This window comes from Dreissena polymorpha, chromosome 9 (assembly GCF_020536995.1).
Source record: "Dreissena polymorpha isolate Duluth1 chromosome 9, UMN_Dpol_1.0, whole genome shotgun sequence".
Classification (NCBI taxonomy): Eukaryota; Metazoa; Mollusca; class Bivalvia; order Myida; family Dreissenidae; genus Dreissena; species Dreissena polymorpha.
In genome coordinates this window covers 6,381,538-6,402,114 of record NC_068363.1, presented here as the reverse complement: position 1 = coordinate 6,402,114, position 20,577 = coordinate 6,381,538, and the positions used below count along the sequence as shown (strand labels likewise).

Below are 20,577 nucleotides of genomic sequence, written 5' to 3'. Positions count from 1 at the left end.
ATCCTGGCCAGCTTATTGTGAAATACTGGTGGAAAGCCGTTCTCATCAATAAAACAACTTTTTAAGTTCCTAATAAACCGGTAATTTTATCATTATTTTATGGGCCAGCTCGAGACCGGCATAAAAATAGCAACATATTGGAAATTTCAATTTTTCTAGATGCCCGGATGACAAAAACCTGTTGTTGGATCAAAAAATTAATTTGCGGTCTGAAAATGTCTTCCGATAATGTCTCCGGGCAAATAAACATAAAATTTGAAGCGTTCGGATTGAGAAATGACCAAAATGGTATTCATTATTCTGAAAAAGCAGCAATAATCAGCATTTTTTCGATCTTAGTGCCATCATAATATACTTTGCTTACCGTGCAAATTACACTGGAGGGTGCCAAATAATGTTTTGATATTGCAGGAGAGTAAAAGTACGTATTTTCAAGATTACGCGATGTGGAATTTCTTTCAGGAGGAAATTGAATCTCTGCCTAAAAAACCTTAAAGAACCTCCGCCTAAAAAAACTAAAACTAATGAAGAGAAGCTTGAGGTACAGTAAAAATATGAAAAGGATAAGATATTGTTTAGTAGATAGTATAGTTTTCTTTTTATAAATGCACAATACATTGTGGATAGTCCGGGAAGTAAGTTGAAATTTAGGTAAAATAACATAGAAATTGTCGGACCACTTGAAATCTTGGAGGACCAGTAATTTCTGAAAGCTGGTGGTCCTTTGGGTCAGTATGTAAAAAAAGTTAGTGTCAAGCCCTGGCCATTATTCTGTTGATTGTAAAAAAGTAACATATATATATGTCTGTATACACATGTGCAAAAGTGCGCAAAAAAGGGCCATCATTCTGTTTATTTACAGGTTGTTTCTTTTAAATACTTGACACAATACCATTAAATACAGACGCTGAAGTCATACAACATTCTTCAAAAGAATCTTGTAAGTACATGTAGCTCATTTGTTTTCATAATGTTTAACACCTCAAGGTTTTGAATGACCAGCTCAAAAAGAACATTTTTAGAAATGCTTCAAAAAAGTCTTTAAAAAAATCAACACTTGGAATACAATATTTTATTATAAATGTTCAAATGGTAATGGATACCATTCTCTGCTATTTAACACACAGAATAAACACCATTTCATGACACCATCACTTATATAAATTCCATATGTGAGGTGACCTGATTTTTAACATCTCTTTAACAGTTCCTAAATTCTTTTTCCTTCAAAAAAAGAAGAAATGTTTATGGTACTTATTTATATTAATTTTTAATTAGTTGCTGAGAAACATATTTTGATCTGAGCAAGCAGTGAGATGTTGTTTGCCACATCAGTTCTAGGAAAGCAAACAAATGAAGAAAGTCCACAGTTCTTCAATCGATGGTCAATTAATAAGCACAAGTTCACAACCTCAATAACGGATCACGTGGTTGACTGGCTCTGAGACGGTCTATTCTCTATGACCAGATGTCCCTCGCCATACATATGACCTATAACAGCCTGAAAAACAACAGTATACACAGTATACCTTCTGTTCTTTACAAATCACAAAATAGAAATCATTTTTTAGGAATGTATCTCAAATAATAAATCTTGCTGGTATTCATACAAAAGGTCAATGACTTACTACACAATGGTTATTATTGCACAATTTTATATAAATTCCAGCTAGGACTCAAATCTGCTAATGAATCGGGGGAATACTCAAAATATACAAATCTTGTTAATACATCAAAAGCATCTCTATATGCAGTTGAAGATATGCAAGTACTAATAATAGATACAGTTTCTGTGCCATTCCCACAGAGACCAGACTAACTGAAAGAAAATACATGTCAGTCATGGAAAGCAACCAAGAGTAAGTACACTAAAAAGTAATAAAAAGTGACCTGTTTAACCTGCCACCTGCACTAACCTGCCGTTTAATTACATCTAAGTTTTCTCTGGCTTTCTTCAACAACACATCCAACTGAGCTGGTTCTGTAACATTCTTGTTGGCTCGAAAATCATGACGTATTTTGTCAAGGGCATACATTCTGAAATATACAAACATTTATTTTAAAAAACCTTGTAAGACTTAATCAATTTCTACTAAAATTGCTCTTGCATCAATGCCTTATTCAATTGGTTTCTGACCTGCAAAATCCCCAAAAACTGATTATCCACTATTATAGGGGCCGTCCAACAGATAAAGCTATGCGATTCAATATTTTGGGAAACTACTAGGATTGTTTATATAGCTAAACAACACATCCGCTCTGAATATGAGCATGGATGGTCGAGTGGTCTAGGCGGGAGGCTTTTTACTGAGTACTTTTTACTCCAGGAATCCAGGGGTCAGTGGTTCGAGCCCTGTTGAGGGTTACTTTTTTTCCTTTTTTTTAAATTGTATTCTTGTTTTTTTTTACTGGAGATTTTTAGTTCAAATGTTTAAATTTATCAATATAAAGCATTTAATGACAAGCTTCAATACATGCCAAAATCTATTGAACTGCCCCTTTAAAACTGAAACAGACATATTGTATCAGATTTATGGCCATAACTGCAATCTCCATTCAACTGGGTTCAAATTGTTATATCATAATCGTTTAAGTCCTGGATGGCTAAACAGCTTGCTACTGCAATATTGTTATAATCAATAGCATGAGAATTCATAACAAAATTCCAAACATTCCTTCTTATAATTTGATAATGACGGCCTTTAACAATATGAATAATCCAGGAAATTTTTTCGTCCTCTTTTGGAGACAAATAAAAAATTAAATGCACATTTTAGTTGACCTTAAAAAATAAAAATTAAAATAATATAAGATCAATGCCTGCTCATCATTAAGTAACTAAATATTTATTATTATTATTTTATGAGCATGAGAACTATTGTTACATTCCTCAGACCACTTGCAGGGTATTCCGCATAAAAATTCTCCCTCATTCATTTTTGGCATACAGAATTTATTCTTAAGTTAAAAACTTATTAAGTTGATCTCAAGAACACCAGAAATCATAATCGTGCAAGACATCACTTGTATTGTCATTTTAATGTTCTTGAACCTAACCGTCTTTATAGGAGTAACCCCAGCTTCATAGAATCGTAATCCTGACCAATTGAGACCCAATCATCATTCATGGAATCATTTAAAACTAGCTAACAATTCATATAATGTACCCTAGATTAGACTGTGGCATATTGTTGAAGCTAAATTATTGACAAATTGTGATCAGAGTGCAATCAAGGCTTCAAGCGCAAACAATTATACCAGCACCACCACATTTCTACAAGCATCACAGCAACTTCTATAATTAACTTTAAATCCTTAAATCTCGGAGAATGATCTAAATTAAGACATTTTAGATGATTGCATGACGAACCTAGTAAAACCACTAATGAACTGTAGAATGCTTGAACTGTAGAATGCTAGACTCCCTTAGTGATACAAATATTTACAACAACCTAGTATCTTCCTCTAAAACTGTCTCACCTACCCAACAAGTAAGCAGCCCCGAAGTAAGTGATTTTCCCTCTACCCCCAAACAGTTCAAATCCCCCCAGGCCACTTCTACGCCGGTCTCATCAAAAGATCGGAAGCCTTCCAAACCTAGAAACGTAAGTCAGAGAATATCAGTTCTCAATATTAACTGTAGGTCAATTAAAAATAAGATCCCTGACCTACACCAGGTAATATATCAAACTAAACCTGATGTAATATGTTGCACCGAAACATGGCTTAAACCTGAGATTCACACTTCCGAGATCTTTCCTGACTCCCTCAATTACGATGTATACAGAGATTAACGTACACACTCCAAGGGTGGAGAGGTCCTTATAGCCATTGCCAAATCCCTAGTAAACCAAGAAGAGCAAGATGTTAAAACCAAATGCAACTTATGCTGGGTAAAGGTAACCATTCCCGGAGTAAGATCCATATACATAGGATCATACTACCATCCCCATGAGGGTGACAAAGAATCCCTTGATGAGCTATGGTCATCGTTAAAACTCATCCCCAAGAATAGCATCATCTGGCTCCTAGGAGGCTTTAACTTACCTGACATTGACTAGACAGACGAATCCCTTAAGCCTACCTGCAAACACAAGGAATTGCATGAAGATTTTCTAGAAAACATGGTCACCTATAACCTTAAAAACGTAGTCAAAATCCCCACTAGAAAATCGAACATCCTCGACTTTTTTCTAATCAATCTTCCATCACCTATCTGTACCGTTAAAACCCTACCCAGTCTTGCCTTTCCAACCACGACATACCGGTAGTCTTTCATGAAATACAAATCAACAAAGGTCTTAAACTCCAACCTAAAAGAAAAATACCAATTTACAAATGTGCTAATTGGTCACAGCTGAAACAAGACATTGACAAATTTCGTATGTTGTTTCTAACTACTAATTATACAAACCACGACACTGCCTGGATGGACTTCAAAGTTAAACTTAACAATCTATGTGAAACCCATATCCCGACAAAAACGACAAAGACCAGACAAGACTTGCCATGGCTCACCCCATCAATTATTAGACTCATCAGACGAAGAGACAGATTATACCAACAAATCAAAAATAAAAAGTCAGCAGACCAAAAGTTAACTTCCCAGTTCAAAACCATAAAGGCCTCCATCCAAAGCCAAATAAGAAAGTCCTATTGGCTTTACCTAGAAACGGTTATCTTTGAGGGTGACTCACAACCAGGTAGAAGCAAAAAAATGTATAGCTTTGTCAAACACAACAAGTCCGAAAACTTCGAAGTGTTACCACTCAAGTCAGAAAGTATCACCCACACAAAACCTACTGAAAAGGCCAACATCCTAAATAGACAGTTTGAATCTGTATTCTCTCTGCCCCAGCCCCTCAGCCTAAAGCAGGCCTGTAGCACCCTTATAAACAAGGTGAAGTCTCAAATGCCCTCAATAACTATAACAGAAGAAGGTGTGGATAAACTCTTGAGTGGTCTCTGCCCCAGTAAAGCATCCGGCCCAGACCAGATTTCACCACGGATCCTAAAAGAACTTCACAAAGAGATTTCACCCATCGTTTGTAGGATATTCCAATTATCTCTTAGCTCAGGTATTGTTCCATCAGACTGGAAGAAAGCAACCGCAGCCCCTGTGTTCAAGAACGGATCAAGGTCAAAACCAAGTAATTACAGACCCATATCACTTACATGTATTGTCTCTAAACTGATGGAACACATTATTGTCTCAAACTTAATGTCCCACTTTGATAAGTACCAGCTCCTTTCCACTTTTCAACATGGATTTAGGTCAAAACATAGCTGCGAGACACAGCTGGTTAGTTTTTCCCAAGAACTATTAGACTCTCTAGAAAATGGTCAACAAACTGACGTAATCGTAATGGATTTCTCCAAAGCGTTCGATAAGGTCGATCACCACAAGCTCAGGGTCTTCCCCAGGCCATTTAAGCGCCCCTTGCCGGGGCGCTTGAACTTCGAAATCAGAGTCCCCGGGGCGCTTGAAATTTTCCGATCAGTGTATTCTTCAGGAAAAGAAAGTGGAGATTGTCCAAAAAAAACAAGGTTTCCCTATCAGTGTATCAATATTCCCTGTTTTAAAAGAGCACTCGGTACCTACTTTCACAAGTAATCGCCATAAACACCACATGGGGTAATTGATAATCCACTGATAAGAGAATAGCATGACGCGCGTATCGATTATTCTAGCCACATTACACGGGCATTTAAATGCTGACAAGGATGTATCTGGTAACTTTCCAGTCGTCAAACTGTGAAGTTCATCGTCCAATCGGTTACGCGAATGCTTATGAGGGCGGGGTTAACTATCGACCATTATTTTTGATTGACGTCGGGCATGAAGTAAGAGTTTATCGCAGCTTGATTAGTAAGAAGTTTTACCATTTGAGTAATATAAACCGGTAATTAGTACAGTACAGAACATTAAAGACGGTTTCGGGCATCATCATCACACCTTTTTACTGTAAACAAGTGTTACCTATGACTCATAGTTAATACGAGAAATTAATTGCAAGTGGTAAACAATTAATTATTATAGCGAGTAAGTTGTGCAAATGACTCCCGGTTACAATTATGTGATAACAATTTATTTAATTCCAGTACATATCTATTTCAGCATGTCCATTTATAGAACTGATTAACCTCGTTTTTCTGACATTTATTCGACATGTAATGCGCTTTAACAAATTTTCGTTGAATAAATTACGCACACTTGTAAATGTTTCGTCCGATAATCGATAGTTAGAAGACTGATGATGGCAACCGGCCGTGATCCTCGTGGACAACGTGAATTTCATGCATAATTCCGTCAAACATTTATTCGACTCGTAAAGTGTTTAAACAAATTATCGTTGAATTTATAACGCAACGGTTAATATTTGTTGAAATCTCAAATGGGAATAATTAAATTTGTAATCCGAAACCCATTCCCGTAAGTCGATGTTAACGCGTTTTTAATCCGAAACACACTTCCGAATGTAAATGTTACCGCAACGTTAAATATTTTTGCTTCAAATTAGCAGTGCAAATTGATTTTGTGTCGAATCTTTTTCTCAATTAAAAAGAGTGCGAAAATTATGCAGCAAGTACAACGTCGTGTCTCTTGCATACACATGGCGTGTATTGAGCGTTTTAACAAGCACACAACAGGTCAGGGGATTGACACATATTCAGAGGCAATATTTCATCAAATCTATAAATAGTCACTTAAAAAATGGCAAGGTTTGTGTTAAAGAAATAACTGAAAGCTTTTATCGTAAATATTTACCAGAAAGAGATTGATAAAAACGGAATATACGGGATTATCGGATAATAAATAGAAACTTGAAAAATAGTAAGTATACAGTAATAGAGTCGGGTTGAAACGGATGTATTGGGGAATCGTTCGAGTCGGGATTTTACTATCAGTGTGGAAAAGTTTTAAAACAATTAAACAATATAAAAAAATATTTTTTTAAATAACTGGGGGATTTTTTTGAAGAGTCATAGCGCACCAAATGACGTCTTTTGACGCTGTTTTTCTTTGAGTTATAACGCACCACAGAACGTGAATTGACACGTTAAATTAAAAAAAAATCAACGTCGGGAGAAGACACCCCTCCCGAACCCACCCCCGATCGGCCCCGGGGCGCCTGAAAAAAATCCTGGGGAAGGCACTGAAGCTCATCCACAAATTATCCAAGCTTGGGTCGAACTTAGAGGTCACATCCTGGATTAGATCCTTCCTCAGTAACCGTACACAGAGAGTTGCGATTGAGGGTCATATCTCAGATGAACTCCCAGTAATGTCTGGTGTCCCACAAGGGTCAGTCATAGGTCCCTGCCCCTTCCTGACATATATAAATGACCTCCCGGACAGCACAAAAAGTAATGCCAGGTTATTTGCTGACGACACTGTAGTCTACCTGACAATCAAGTCCCAGTCCGATTCAGTACAACTCCAAAATGACCTCTACCAACTAGAACAATGGGAAAAAGATTTGGCAATGGAATTTAACCCTGATAAGTGCGAGGTGTTACGTGTAACTAGAAAAAGAAACCCCATCATATTCCCCTACACCCTCCATAATATCGAACTAAAGTCAACTGTCAATGATTGTTCGGGAGTATACCGTAGATGTAGATTGTAAGTATCTAGTGCCAATGAATTGTAACTTCAGATCTGATGTAAACAACTTGGATTTTGATGTTTATTTTATATCGTACATGTACATTTAATTTTATATCGTAAATAAACAATTGTGATTTTAACATCTCTCGCAAGTATATAATATAACAAATGATAACGGTATACCTAAAATTATATGAATTCAGCTTCTTGCTCTCTCGCAGCAGAGATTTATACAGTGACATTGTGGTTCTTTTGGCTGATGCCATCTTGACATTAACAACTTTCCTACGAGACAATATTTTACTATTCACCGTTTTTGCAACAAAGCTTTATTTATTATTTCTTTCAATAATTTGTATTTACTTCATATTCAATATCATTACTTATCGATTATTTTTCCTATCATTTTCAAAAAAGGAACACACATTTTAATTAATAACTGATGTCGTAAACACACAGAAAGTACGACAAAAATGGCAGCGCCCATGTAATCTACAAAAGTCAAACCACCGTCACAGATTTTAATGTGTGTATTTAAGATTAAGAACGCAGGATAAAGATGTTCATTAAAAGGTTAGCTTTACTTATATTTTTGACGTTTACATAAAACAAATTACTTTAAATTCTGAAATCCACTGTAACACTACGGTTTGTATTATGTAATAACGTTGAATTAATCAAAGCACTGACAGCGCTATAAGTTAAAGAATGATTGCGATTAAAGATGCATGTAGCGAGTGTATTATGGCAGTATACGTTCGAATAGTTAAACGTTTTGTTGTAGGCCTTTTCCACCCTATGCAACGGGTCCGAATATCGGGGCCCCATTCCCAATGCAAATCTGGTTGTGTTTTTGCCATTGAATTGAAAAAAAATTCCAATTCCAACAAAAAACAAATACCGTAATTACTCTAAGTTTTCAGACTCTAAACAAAATTTAAAAATTTTGTGTCAGAAAATTTAGATACGAAAACTATTAAAAAATTACAGGTGTCCGAAAATTTAGAGACAAAAATAAATGTGTCCGAACATTGTAATTTAATGAAAAAATGCAATAAATCAATTAACAATAATTATCTTGTCATTAATACTTCTTTTTCTGCTTAAAAAAAATAAATAAAACTTCACAGCTTTGCTCACTCTTGCCTGATATGATATAGAACAAAAACGTTAAAACAGAAAACCTTCTGCTGCCTTAATAGGATAACACCGTTTCAAATGCTGTTGGTGAATTCATTACTTTCTATCGGTATACATGGTTATTTATCCAATAAAGCAAATGTAATGGTCTATTGCCCTCAGGCATTACTCTGCAATATTTTATGATCTTAATCCGTTTGTACCAATCCATGATCCAAGTGTCACAAGATAAGTGAAAACAGGGCCGGAGTCTGTAGAAAAGCGCGGTAAAATATACTGTCCGAAAATGAAGAGACATTTATTATGGACAAAACCCCGTATGTCTGAAAATTTAGAGTCACGAAAAATAATTATTTTTGCTAAAAAAAGGGTGTCCGAAAACTAAGAGTGTCCGAAAACTTAGAGCATTACGGTATGTTTGTTTTTTTTAACCTTTAAATATTAGTTTACCTGATCCAGTGTAAAAAATAGAAAATATTGCATAATTAAATTATCTGTTGCCTTGAATTTGTTTTAAAAAAGTAAAATATGTTAAATTAATTATTTAAGACTTTCCTTATTTTCCCCAAAATCTGGTGTTTTGCGCGATTTTTTTCCCCTCAAAAAAGGCCAGGCCTTTTCCCAAAAATCAGATAAAAAACCTGCACTTATCACACATGTTCATAATATTTTGTAAAATTTTATGTTATCAAAATAATCGTTATTTACCAGTTAACGGCTTCTTTGAAATATAAGAAACACTATTTACATGCGATTATTTTTCCCAATTGAGCCAGTTTTGCGGTTAATTTTTGTCCCAAAATGGGTTTTTTCACGATGCAAAATTCCCAAAATTCCAGTGTGGCTTTTCCCAAAATGGAGCGGAAAAGGCCTGTATTGAAATTCTTGTTTTTAATGCGCAACAGTTTCAGTTCAGTATGTTGTTCAGTATTAAAATGTTTGGTTGCTCATAAATGAGTATGATGATCATTCATTGCACGATCTCTAATTTTCCATCAATGGTCACTGTAACCCAATGTAAAGGGGCCCATGCAATACAACATTTATGATTATATATATTGCAAACCACATGAACGAATGCATGTTTAATAATAAGAAAAATTAGCATGATTTCAAGTTAAACTGTAACACAATGTTATATTTAGTAGCTTGTCATAACAAGAATTTAATTTCTATTCCTATTCTATTAATAGAACAAGCATTTACCTGGTAGGCATAGTAACAAATCTTTGCAACCAACTAGATGGCTCAGAACAGTGGGTCACAGTGTACATCAAAGAGATAATTTGTGGGAGCTTGATCTAGTTAGTAATTAATGTATTTTACTGTTGTTTTTTATTGTCTAAGACTAAATATTTAACGATAGCCAGGTTTTTTTGGTCCGATTTTATAGCCGAAATTCGGCTATGTTCCCAATCCCAAAAAGTATACTTTTTTCCCAAAATGTGGCAAAAAATTCCCAATTCCCCCCCCCCCCCCCAAATTTTTTTTTGTTTTTTTTTAAAGTGTCTAATGCGTATTTATCTCAATTTTAAAAAAGTAATATATGATTTTGTTCTTTTAATTTGAATGATTATAAAGAGTTATGTAAAATTTAGTATTTCCCTAATCAGTGGACTTTTCGTGTGGCAAAGAGGCTTATGAATTTATTTTTCCCAATTTCATGAAAATGCCGATAAAATTCCCAATTCCAAAGCCATGGGCTATGTTCCCAAAAAGTGGGAAAAAAAACCTGATAGCAATTATAATGTCATTAATGGTAGTGAAATGCTGCCCATGATAATGATTTTTTCTTCATGCAGTTTTTTTAACTGGTTTAAAAAAAAACATGTACTAACAAATAACAAGCTTCAAAAATGCTAAACCTTTATCTGATCCTTTACATGCAGTAAAGTGTTTTGTGCATTTTATGAGATTATTTTAAAATGTTACAATAAAGATATCAAAGATCATCATCTGACACGAAGGCTTACTGTAAGTAAGGCTCGATTGGTCATTGTCGGCTCGGGTACTACTTGTACCCCGGGTACGGTAAATATACACATACCCGGGCTATATTAGACTGTACCTGAGTTGTTTTCCCGCCCAAAATCTGATGTCGTAATATGCTACCGATACCGTTAAACGATATTGTTTATCTTAAACAAAATTCTCATTAAAAAAAACACTACATGATGTACATCACCATGCTTTTTGAGTATGAGTTTCGATGATATAGAGGCCATTTAACAGAAAATAGACACTAATGTTAACAAAATTAATTTAACAAAAATAGCCGACAACGACCAATTTAGCGTTCAAATTCCCGGGTACGTTTAAGTATATTTACCGTACCCGGGGTACATGTAAGTATACTTAAGAGTACCCGGGGTACATGTAAGTAGTACCCGAGCCGACAATGACCAATCGAGCGTAAGTAAGATGTAATTAGTTTGCAAAAAGTTCAATAATTTAAATTGTCACTGCAAAGCGTGAGCAAAAAAAAATGTTGGAGCAGAAAGAGCACATCCCCCAGTAATTTACTAGATAGGCATTATACCACAATGCAATAGTCTTTGCAATGTGTTTGGTGATAGTTCATATTGTAATGCCTTTTCTGTAAAGGAGGTATTGTTTCCTGTTTACAGATTCTTATTGACCCAGTATGGACTGAGATGCTATCTGTGTCAGCACAGGAGCAAATCAACTGTTGGCCATCAGAAGACCACGACTGTTCTTGGTCAGAGTTATGAGGTGGATCCATGGACCAATGTATCCCCAGCTATCTTGGAGAAGATAGGCATGAACTTGCACTCGCAGAAATACCATCCAATATGCTTAATCAGACAGAGAATACAGGACTTCTTTTATAAACGTTTCACAAAGCGCGGCAATCCAATATTCTCTGTGTTTGACAATGAAAGCCCTGTGGTAAGTTTAAAACAAAACTTTGACAATTTATTAGTGCCTGAAAATCATCCGAGTCGCAACCAGGCTGATAGCTATTACCTAAATTCTGCGTACATGTTGAGGGCCCACTGTACTGCTCATCAACAGGACTTTATAAGGGCCGGACTGAACAGTTTTCTCATTGTGGGGGACGTCTACAGGAGAGACACAGTTGACAGCAGCCATTACCCTGTGTTCCATCAACTGGATGGTGTCAGACTGTTCGACAAACATGATGTATGAAATTATATAACTTCATGAAAATCATATATATAAATAATTGTTTAAATATATTTTGTTTCATTTCAGTTATTAATGACGTATGTTGATGAGAAACTTAACTGTCAACAGTTTAAGTGTTTTTTAGCTCGACTATTATATATAAAATATAAATAGTGGAGCTATCCTACTCACCCTGGCGTCGGCGTTGGCCGCTACGTTGCAAATGTTAAAGTTTTCGTACTACCTCAAATATTTTCATTGTGCCTTGACATATTGCTTTCATATTTTGCATACTTGGTTACCAACATCACCCCAACCTATATAATAATAAGCAAGAGCAGACAACTCTTTCAAGCATTTTGTCATAATTATGGCCCCTTTTCCACTTACAATATGCAGAAAATGTTAACGTTTGCGTACTACCCCAACTAGTTTCAATGTCCCTTTACATATTCATTTCATATTTTGCATACTTGTTCACCATCATGACCCCATCCTTTAAACAAGAGCAGACAACTCTATCAAGCATTTGTCATAATTATGGCCCCTTTTCCACTAACAATATGCAGCAAATGTTAACGTTTGCGTACTACCCCAACTAGTTTCAATGTCCCTTGACATATTGCTTTCATATTTTGCATACTTGTTAACCATCATGACCCCAACCTGTAAACAAGAGCAGACAACTGTATCAAGCATTTTGACAGAATAATTGCCCCTTTAATACTTAAAATATGCATATTAATGATAAATCTATGTTAAAGTTTGCATACTACCCCAAATTATATTTCCTATATCCTTTGACATATTTCTTTTATATTTTGCATACTTGTTTACCAACATTACCCCAAGTTATAAACAACAGCATACCACTGTATCAAGCATTTTGACATACTTATGGCCCCTTTTACACTTAGATAATTGAACATTTTGCTTAAATTGCCATGACTTCTTTATTTATGATCACATTTTATTATTACTTTGACAAAACAACACTTACCCCCCCCCAACCCCCCACCCAATTTTTTTTTAAACATCATCTAATAAATTACCACACCCCACATTATGCCCCCCTCTCACCCCCCGCCCCTCCTCCCCCAAACCTCCCCCCCCCCATTTTTTTCTTTTAATATCATCTAATAAATTACCCCACCCCACATTATATCCCCCTCTCACCCCCCCCCCCCCTACTCACCCCCCTACCCCCCCCCCCCCAAAAAAAAAGTTTCCTTTTTATTATTTTTGAAACATCGTCTAATAAATGACCACACCCCACATTATACCTCCTCTCAACCCCCCCCCCAAAAAAAAAATGTTTCTTTCTTTTTTTTATTTTTGAAAGATTGTCTAATAAATAATTGAATATAAACAATTTCCCCATGATGGCTTACGTTATACTGTCAAGCACTCAAATAGTCAAGCGCGCTGTCCTCTGACAGCTCTTGTTATGTTATGCTATTCCAGGCAGTAGTTCAGTCATGTCAATCTTGTTTCTTTTTTATGGAATGAAATACTGTCATATAATGTTGCATATAATATTTTCCCTGATTGTATCAGTTTTGAACCGATTGTATCAGGTTTGAACAGATTTCAAGTAAGAGATGCTTTCTTAGTCAAGTATTGAGAGGCTAAAAATGTTATGATTCTGTAAGTTAAAACTTTTAAGTTTTGCATGTTTTATATTGGTTTAATGAGCATTTATTACATTTAAAACTATTTCAGCACCGTCTATTTCACTGATATATTTCAGCACCGTCTATCTCACTGATAATTTCAGCACCGTCTATCTCACTGTTATATTTCAGCACAGTCTATCTCACTGATATATTTCAGCACCGTCTATCTCACTGATATATTTCAGCACAGTCTATATCACTGATAAATTTCAGTACAGTCTATCTCACTGATACATTTCAGCATAGTCTATCTCACTGATATTTTCAGCACAGTCTAATCTCACTGTTATATTTCAGCACAGTCTATCTCACTGATATATTTCAACACAGTCTATCTCACTGTTATATTTCAGTACAGTCTATCTCACTGATATATTGTAGCTCAGTCTTTCTCATTGATATATTTCAGGACAGTCTATCTCACTGTTATATTTCAGCACAGTCTATCTCACTGATATATTTCAACACAGTCTATCTCACTGTTATATTTCAGTACAGTCTATCTCACTGTTATATTTCAGTACAGTCTATCTCACTGTTATATTTTAGCACAGTCTATCTCACTGATATATTTCAGCACAGTCTATCTCACTGATATATTTCAGCACAGTCTATCTCACTGATATATTTCAGCACAGTCTATCTCACTGATAAATTTCAGCACAGTCTATCTCACTGATATATTTCAGCACAGTCTATCTCACTGATATATTTCAGCATAGTATATCTCACCGATATATTTCAGCACAGTCTATCTCACTGATATATTTCAGTACAGCCTATCTCACTGATATATTTCAGCACAGTCTATCTCACAGATATATTTCAGCATAGTCTATCTCACTGATATATTTCAGCATAGTCTATCTCACTGATATATTTCAGCACAGTCTATCTCACTGATATATTTCTGCATAGTCTATCTCACTGATATATTTCAGCACAGTCTATCTCGCTGATATATTTCAGCACAGTCTATCTCACTGATATATTTCAGCACAGTCTATCTCACTGATATATTTCAGCACAATCTATCTCACTGATATATTTCAGCACAGTCTATCTCACTGATATATTTCAGCATAGTCTATCTCACTGATATATTTCAGCATAGTCTATCTCACTGATATATTTCAGCACAGTCTATCTCACTGATATATTTCAGCACAGCCTATCTCACTGATATATTTCAGCACAGTCTATCTCACTGATATATTTCAGCACAGTCTTTGTTGCATTTTGATTATTGAGAATATGAGCCTCCCTCAGGAAAAACTGGGCTGAATTCATGTAGGTAAAAATTTGTCCTAGATTAGCCTGTACAGTTTTCACAGGCTAATCAGGGACGACACTTTCTGCATACACTGGATTTTGTTTAGAAGAGACGTTTTTTTAATTAATCCCATAGATGTGGAAAGTGTCGTCCGTGATTAGCCTGTGCAGACTGCACATATGCTAATATAGGACGACACTTAACACACAGGTATTAAAGGGATCTTTTCACGCTTTGGTAAATTGACAAAATTAAAAAAAGTTGTTTCAGATTCGAAAATTTTCGTTTTAGTTATGATATTTGTGAGGAAACAGTAATACTGAACATTTATCATGGTCTAATGTAGCCATTATATGCATCTTTTAACGATTTTAAAACCTAAAAATTATAAAGCGTTGCAACGCGAAACGATTGAATAATTTGGAGAGTTCTGTTTTTGTCGTTAAATTTTGTGAAACTATGAAGATTGCTTATATAAGGTATAAAATACGTCAAACACGGCGGAATAGCTCAGTAGGCTAAAGCGTTTTTACTTCTGGACTCTGGCAGGACTCCAGGGGTCACTGGTTCGAACCCTGCTCCGGGCAATGTTATTTTCCTTTTTTAAATTTTATTCTTGATTTTTTACTGAAGCTTTTACGATCCAATGTTTACATGTATAAATATAAAGCATTTAATGAATAAGTTAAAAAATGCCAAAATCTGTGAAAAGGCCCCTTTAAGCCCAGTTTTCCCAGAACGGTCATATATAATACAACTGAAGATTCCCATTGCAGCTGTTTGAGGAGAGGGTCAGTCAGCCAGACGCCTTACAGTTGTTTGACGACACCAAGCACTCTGCTCTCAACCAGGCTGGACACGCCATTGAGGCTACATTGGCCGTACAGCATGACCTGAAAAGCACTCTGGAGGATATGGCTACAATACTGTTTGGAAAAGGTACATCCGCTTCTAGAGCCCATCATATGAAACATCTTATAAAACATTTAACTTGCAGTACAATGTTTGCAGAAGTATTACTGGTATGTATTACTCTAAGCATCAACCTTAGTGATTTGTAAATTTCAAATTTTTGTTTACTAAGTGAAATGATTTCCTATATTCTTTTATTTGTCCTCTATTTATGGAGCCTATTGATGATAAATATTGTAGGGTAAAACTTAAGTCCTACCTTAAAAAGTAATATTTTTAGTAAAACAGGACCCAGATGCTATAGGGAGACTTTTATTTATGAGCTTCAAGAAGTAAAGTGTTTGATAACATGTAAGGGGCATATCTATTGTTATCTGATATTATATTGTTAAGCATCCATACAAAAAAAGCATACTGGAATTAAGCTGTTATGCACAAAAGTATCATTTACACAAATTGTGTAACCATTTACCATTATACTATGAAATCGTTCTGTATTTCAAAGATTTAGGTTTATTTTCTGTGTAGTATGGATATGATGTGATAAACCTGGTTACAATTTGTTATTGTCTGTAGTCAGATTTCGAAAACTTTGTTAACAAATAATTGGGGGGGGGGGGGGGTTGATCACTAAATTGTTTTACCATATAATTTCCATTTGGTTCGCAATAGCTGCATGTTCTCCTTTAACCCTTTGCATGCTGGGAAATTTGTCGTCTGTAAAAATGTCGTCTGCTGAATTTCTAAAATTCGCATTTTCTTCCATTTTTTTCAAAGAATACTATCAGAATAGCAAACAGTTTGGATCCTGATGAGATGCCACGTTCTGTGGCGTCTCATCTGGATCCAAACTGTTTGCAAAGGCCTTAAAAATTCGGTTCCCGCATTGTAAGGGTTAAAATGCACACATAAACTATGCATGTTATATTTCTGCTGGCAAATATGGAGATATTAAAACATGTATGTCCTGATTTTGTTCCCAAATATAGAGATATTGGAAATGTATATCATGTTTGTTGTGTCTCACAGATATAGAAAAAATGGAAATGTATATCATGTTTGTGTTTCTCTTAGATGTCGAGATAATGGAAATGTATGTCATGTTTTTGTGTCTCCCAGATATCAAGATTTTGGAAATGTATGTCATGTTTTTGTGTCCCCCAGGTATCAAGATTTTGGAAATGTATGTCATGTTTTTGTGTCCCCCAGATATCAAGATTTTGGAAATGTATGTCATGTTTTTGTGATGCACAGATATCAAGATATTGGACATGTACTTCATGTTTCTGTGTCTCCAAGATATCAGGATAATGGCAATGTATGTCATGTTTGTTGTGTCTCCCAGATATCGAGACTCAGTGGGTGGATGCCTACTTTCCGTTCACGCACCCGTCATGGGAGCTGGAGATCAAATATCAGGACAAGTGGCTGGAGGTGCTGGGCTGTGGAGTCATACAGCAGCAGATACTCAACAAATGTAGGTGCACTATAGCCTTTAGTAGTGTATTATAGCCTCTAGTAGTGTAGATGGGATGTATCCTTTAGTAATGTAGATGGAGTGTAGCCTCTAGTACTGTGGGTCTAGTGTACATTCTAATAATATAGGTGGGGTGTAGCCTCTAGTAATGTAGGTTAGTCTAACCTCTAGTAGGGTAGGTTATAGTGTAGCCTCTAGTAATGAAGGTGTATTGTAGCTTTTAAGGTAGGTGAAGTATAGCCTCATTGATCATGGTGAGCCTCATTCTTGGAAAATTGGGCTTACTGCATGTGCGTACTGTGTTGTGACACTGTACGCACATACATGAGGCACAGTTTTCCCAGAAAGAAATTCATGGTTAAAGTTTTAAGATGCACGGTCATGCACCTTGTGCATTTGTATGACTTTTTTGGGTTTCAGTCAAATTCTTTTTTGTCCAATAAGACTTTTATTTCAATAAATCTTTAAATTTCCCTGGGTGGTGTTAACACATATTGATACAAAATGTTCATTGATTTCTGTACGTTTTTTTTTAAGCATACCATATCTTTTATGGTATATTGTGATGAACAAGTTTTAAATCCATTATTTTAATTCAACTGCTGTGATTGATCATGTAAGTTAGATATGATACGCTAACAATAATTTATGCATGGACTATTAACACTATCAATGACTTTTGCTATGTTCAGCAAGCTCTTATCTAAGTTCCTAGTGCCAGATTTACAGCCTTGTTTGGCTTACCAGCAAATAAGTCACAAATATGATTTTCTATTACAAAACGTTACTTGTACAAGTAAACGCTCCATGTGTTTCTTATGCTAATAAGGTCAGCAAGCCATTACCCAAGTTGCAAGTACCACAGGTATAGATGTGTGTGTCTAAAATCACTTACAGATATTACTTATAATGATAAAGAGCATAATTTTCTTGTTTAAAAAGTTACTGGTATAAGTAAATATTCCAATACTAAAATAAGGCTCTGTTCAAGTCTGTTTCTGAAACAATCTTTCTTAAAGTATCTAACCTGTTTTGAGACCATCTTGCTCGATATATCTGACCCATGGTTTCCATGCTTTCTGTCCTTGTTGCAGCGGGTGCAGGCAGCAAGGTGGGCTGGGCGTTCGGGATGGGCCTGGAGCGACTCGCCATGAAGCTCTACGACATCCCTGATATCCGCCTCTTCTGGAGCAAGGACCAGCGCTTCCTTGACCAGTTCCGCGTGGATGATCCACACTCTAACATCCAGTTCAAGGTGAGCGCTTTAATCCATTCCATGTTTTTGTTTAAACATAATTTTAAAACTTTTTCACATAAAACCTGTGTTAGATCTTTTGAAATCCTTTTAAATGTGTTAGGCAAATTTAACAAAACATACTGGGTGCTTCCAGGGTGGAAAGGCAAATAAGTCTGGTGCTTTTTTCTAATAATTTGCATAATGAAATGAATATCTTAGTCTTATTTATGAATAAAGGTTTTTGAGAATTATTTGCAAAAGTATACCAACTTTCAAAAGATTTTTTGACATTTATGTCTTGACCAGTTTAGGGGTACTATAAGATGCAGAGAGCTGCAAGCTTCTATATCAATTAAGATATTACCTATTGTGTAATTAACTAATTACCTAACTGAAATCCCCATTTATACTAGAAATCCTTGTTTGTTACCTGTGATGGACTCACAATGGACTAATTGTGAGTGTATCCAACAGTCATGAGTTATTGTTGTAACTTTTGGAATCCAATTAACTTGCAATTCAATTGTATATGTATCAATCAATTATGTCATTTGACCTTTTTCAGAGGACAAATTGAGCATAAAACATTTTTTCCCTGAAACTGGTATGTGCTAGCTGGGTGTGCTTATAACGCATATAACATATCCGCTATTCAAGTAATAAAACTTTAAACTTTAAAAAACGGTTATAATGTGTTTTGTATTTAATACTCTTGCCGTTCCTTTGCAACAATTAAGCATCAACCTGCCATGTGACATCAACCTTGGGCTTAAAGGGATCTTTTCACGCTTTGGTAAATTGACAAAATTGAAAAAAGTTGTTTCAGATTCGTAAGTTTTCGTTTTAGTTATGATATTTGTGAGGAAACAGTAATACTGAACATTAACCATGCTCTATTATAGCTATTATATGCATCTTTTGACGATTTGAAAACCTAAAAATTATAAAGCGTTGCAACGCGAAACGATTGAATAATTTGGAGAGTTCTGTTTTTGTCGTTAAATTTTGTGAAACTACGAAGATTGCTTATATAAGGTATAAAATACGTACAACTGTGTACTCGGCGGAATAGCTCAGTAGGCTAAAGCGTTTTTACTTCAGGACTCTTGCAGGACTCCAGGGGTCACTGGTTCGAAACCTGCTCCGGGCAATGTTCTTTTCCTTTTTTTAATTTTTTTCTTGATTTTTTACTGGAGCTTTTACGATCCAATGTTTACATTTATCAATATAAAGCATTTAATGAATAAGTTAAAAAAATGCCAAAATCTGTGAAAAGGCCCCTTTAATGGCTGTGCCTAAAGAATTGTCCCAGATTAGGCTGTGCGCACGGACAATACTATCCGTTTTAATGGAATTTTTCTTTAAAGGAAGTCTCTTCTAAACAAAAATCCAGTCTAGGCAGAAAATGTCATCCCTGATTAGCGTGTGCAGAATGACAAGTTTTCCCAGAATAAGTCTCATTCCTTTGCAGCCTTTCAGCATCCACCCACCCTGCGACATTGACCTTTCCTTCTGGATCCCTGAGATGTTCCAGGAGAACGATTTCTATGACCTTGTGCGCTCCCTTGGCGGGAACATCGTCGAGAAGGTGGAGCTGATTGATGTCTACACGTACACGAAGCTGAAACGCACGAGTCACTGCTACCGGATCACTTACCGACATCCAGACCGCGTCATGGAGAAAGTGGAAGCAGATGCCATCACGAAGAAGATCGCAGCGGAAGCATCAACAAAACTGAATGTGAAGTTACGGTGATAGCCTGTGACTGAAGATATGTAAAATGTGTTCTAATGCATGAACACTTTTATGATCAATATTTTATAAACATATTTGATTACCAGATTGTGTTTAATTTTATGCTCTTGTGACATGAAATATGTTCAGCTTTAAGTACATGTACAGTAATGAAAATGATGACACCAAGTTGCACTGGTGTACTGATATTGCACTATACACCCTGTACATACTTCACCTGTATAAGCCATGTCGTGCCAAAATGGGTCTTATGCCACATATGCCGTGTTGTGCCAAAATGGGTCTTATGCCACATATGTCGTGTTGTGCCAAAATGGGTCTTATGCCACATATGTCCAGGAATC

The 20,577-nt window shown here is 35.8% G+C and overlaps 2 protein-coding genes across 2 annotated transcripts; one reads left to right on the top strand and one right to left on the bottom strand.

The window, feature by feature from the left end:
- Nucleotides 1-1,057: 1,057 nt before the first annotated feature.
- On the bottom strand, nucleotides 1,058-7,963 carry LOC127845505 (protein bcn92-like). The gene is made up of 3 exons (XM_052376491.1): nucleotides 7,796-7,963; nucleotides 1,917-2,037; nucleotides 1,058-1,501 (listed from the first exon to the last, which is right to left on the bottom strand). Exons 1-3 carry the CDS (start codon nucleotides 7,876-7,878, stop codon nucleotides 1,424-1,426), a joined length of 282 nt encoding a protein of 93 aa, XP_052232451.1. The 5' UTR covers nucleotides 7,879-7,963; the 3' UTR covers nucleotides 1,058-1,423.
- Nucleotides 7,964-8,039: 76 nt separating this feature from the next.
- LOC127845492 (phenylalanine--tRNA ligase, mitochondrial-like) lies at nucleotides 8,040-20,318 on the top strand. The gene is made up of 6 exons (XM_052376441.1): nucleotides 8,040-8,185; nucleotides 11,380-11,917; nucleotides 15,628-15,790; nucleotides 17,109-17,240; nucleotides 18,335-18,495; nucleotides 19,949-20,318. The coding sequence occupies exons 1-6, from the start codon at nucleotides 8,172-8,174 to the stop codon at nucleotides 20,231-20,233; spliced, it is 1,293 nt and encodes a 430-aa protein (XP_052232401.1). The 5' UTR covers nucleotides 8,040-8,171; the 3' UTR covers nucleotides 20,234-20,318.
- Nucleotides 20,319-20,577: the final 259 nt, after the last annotated feature.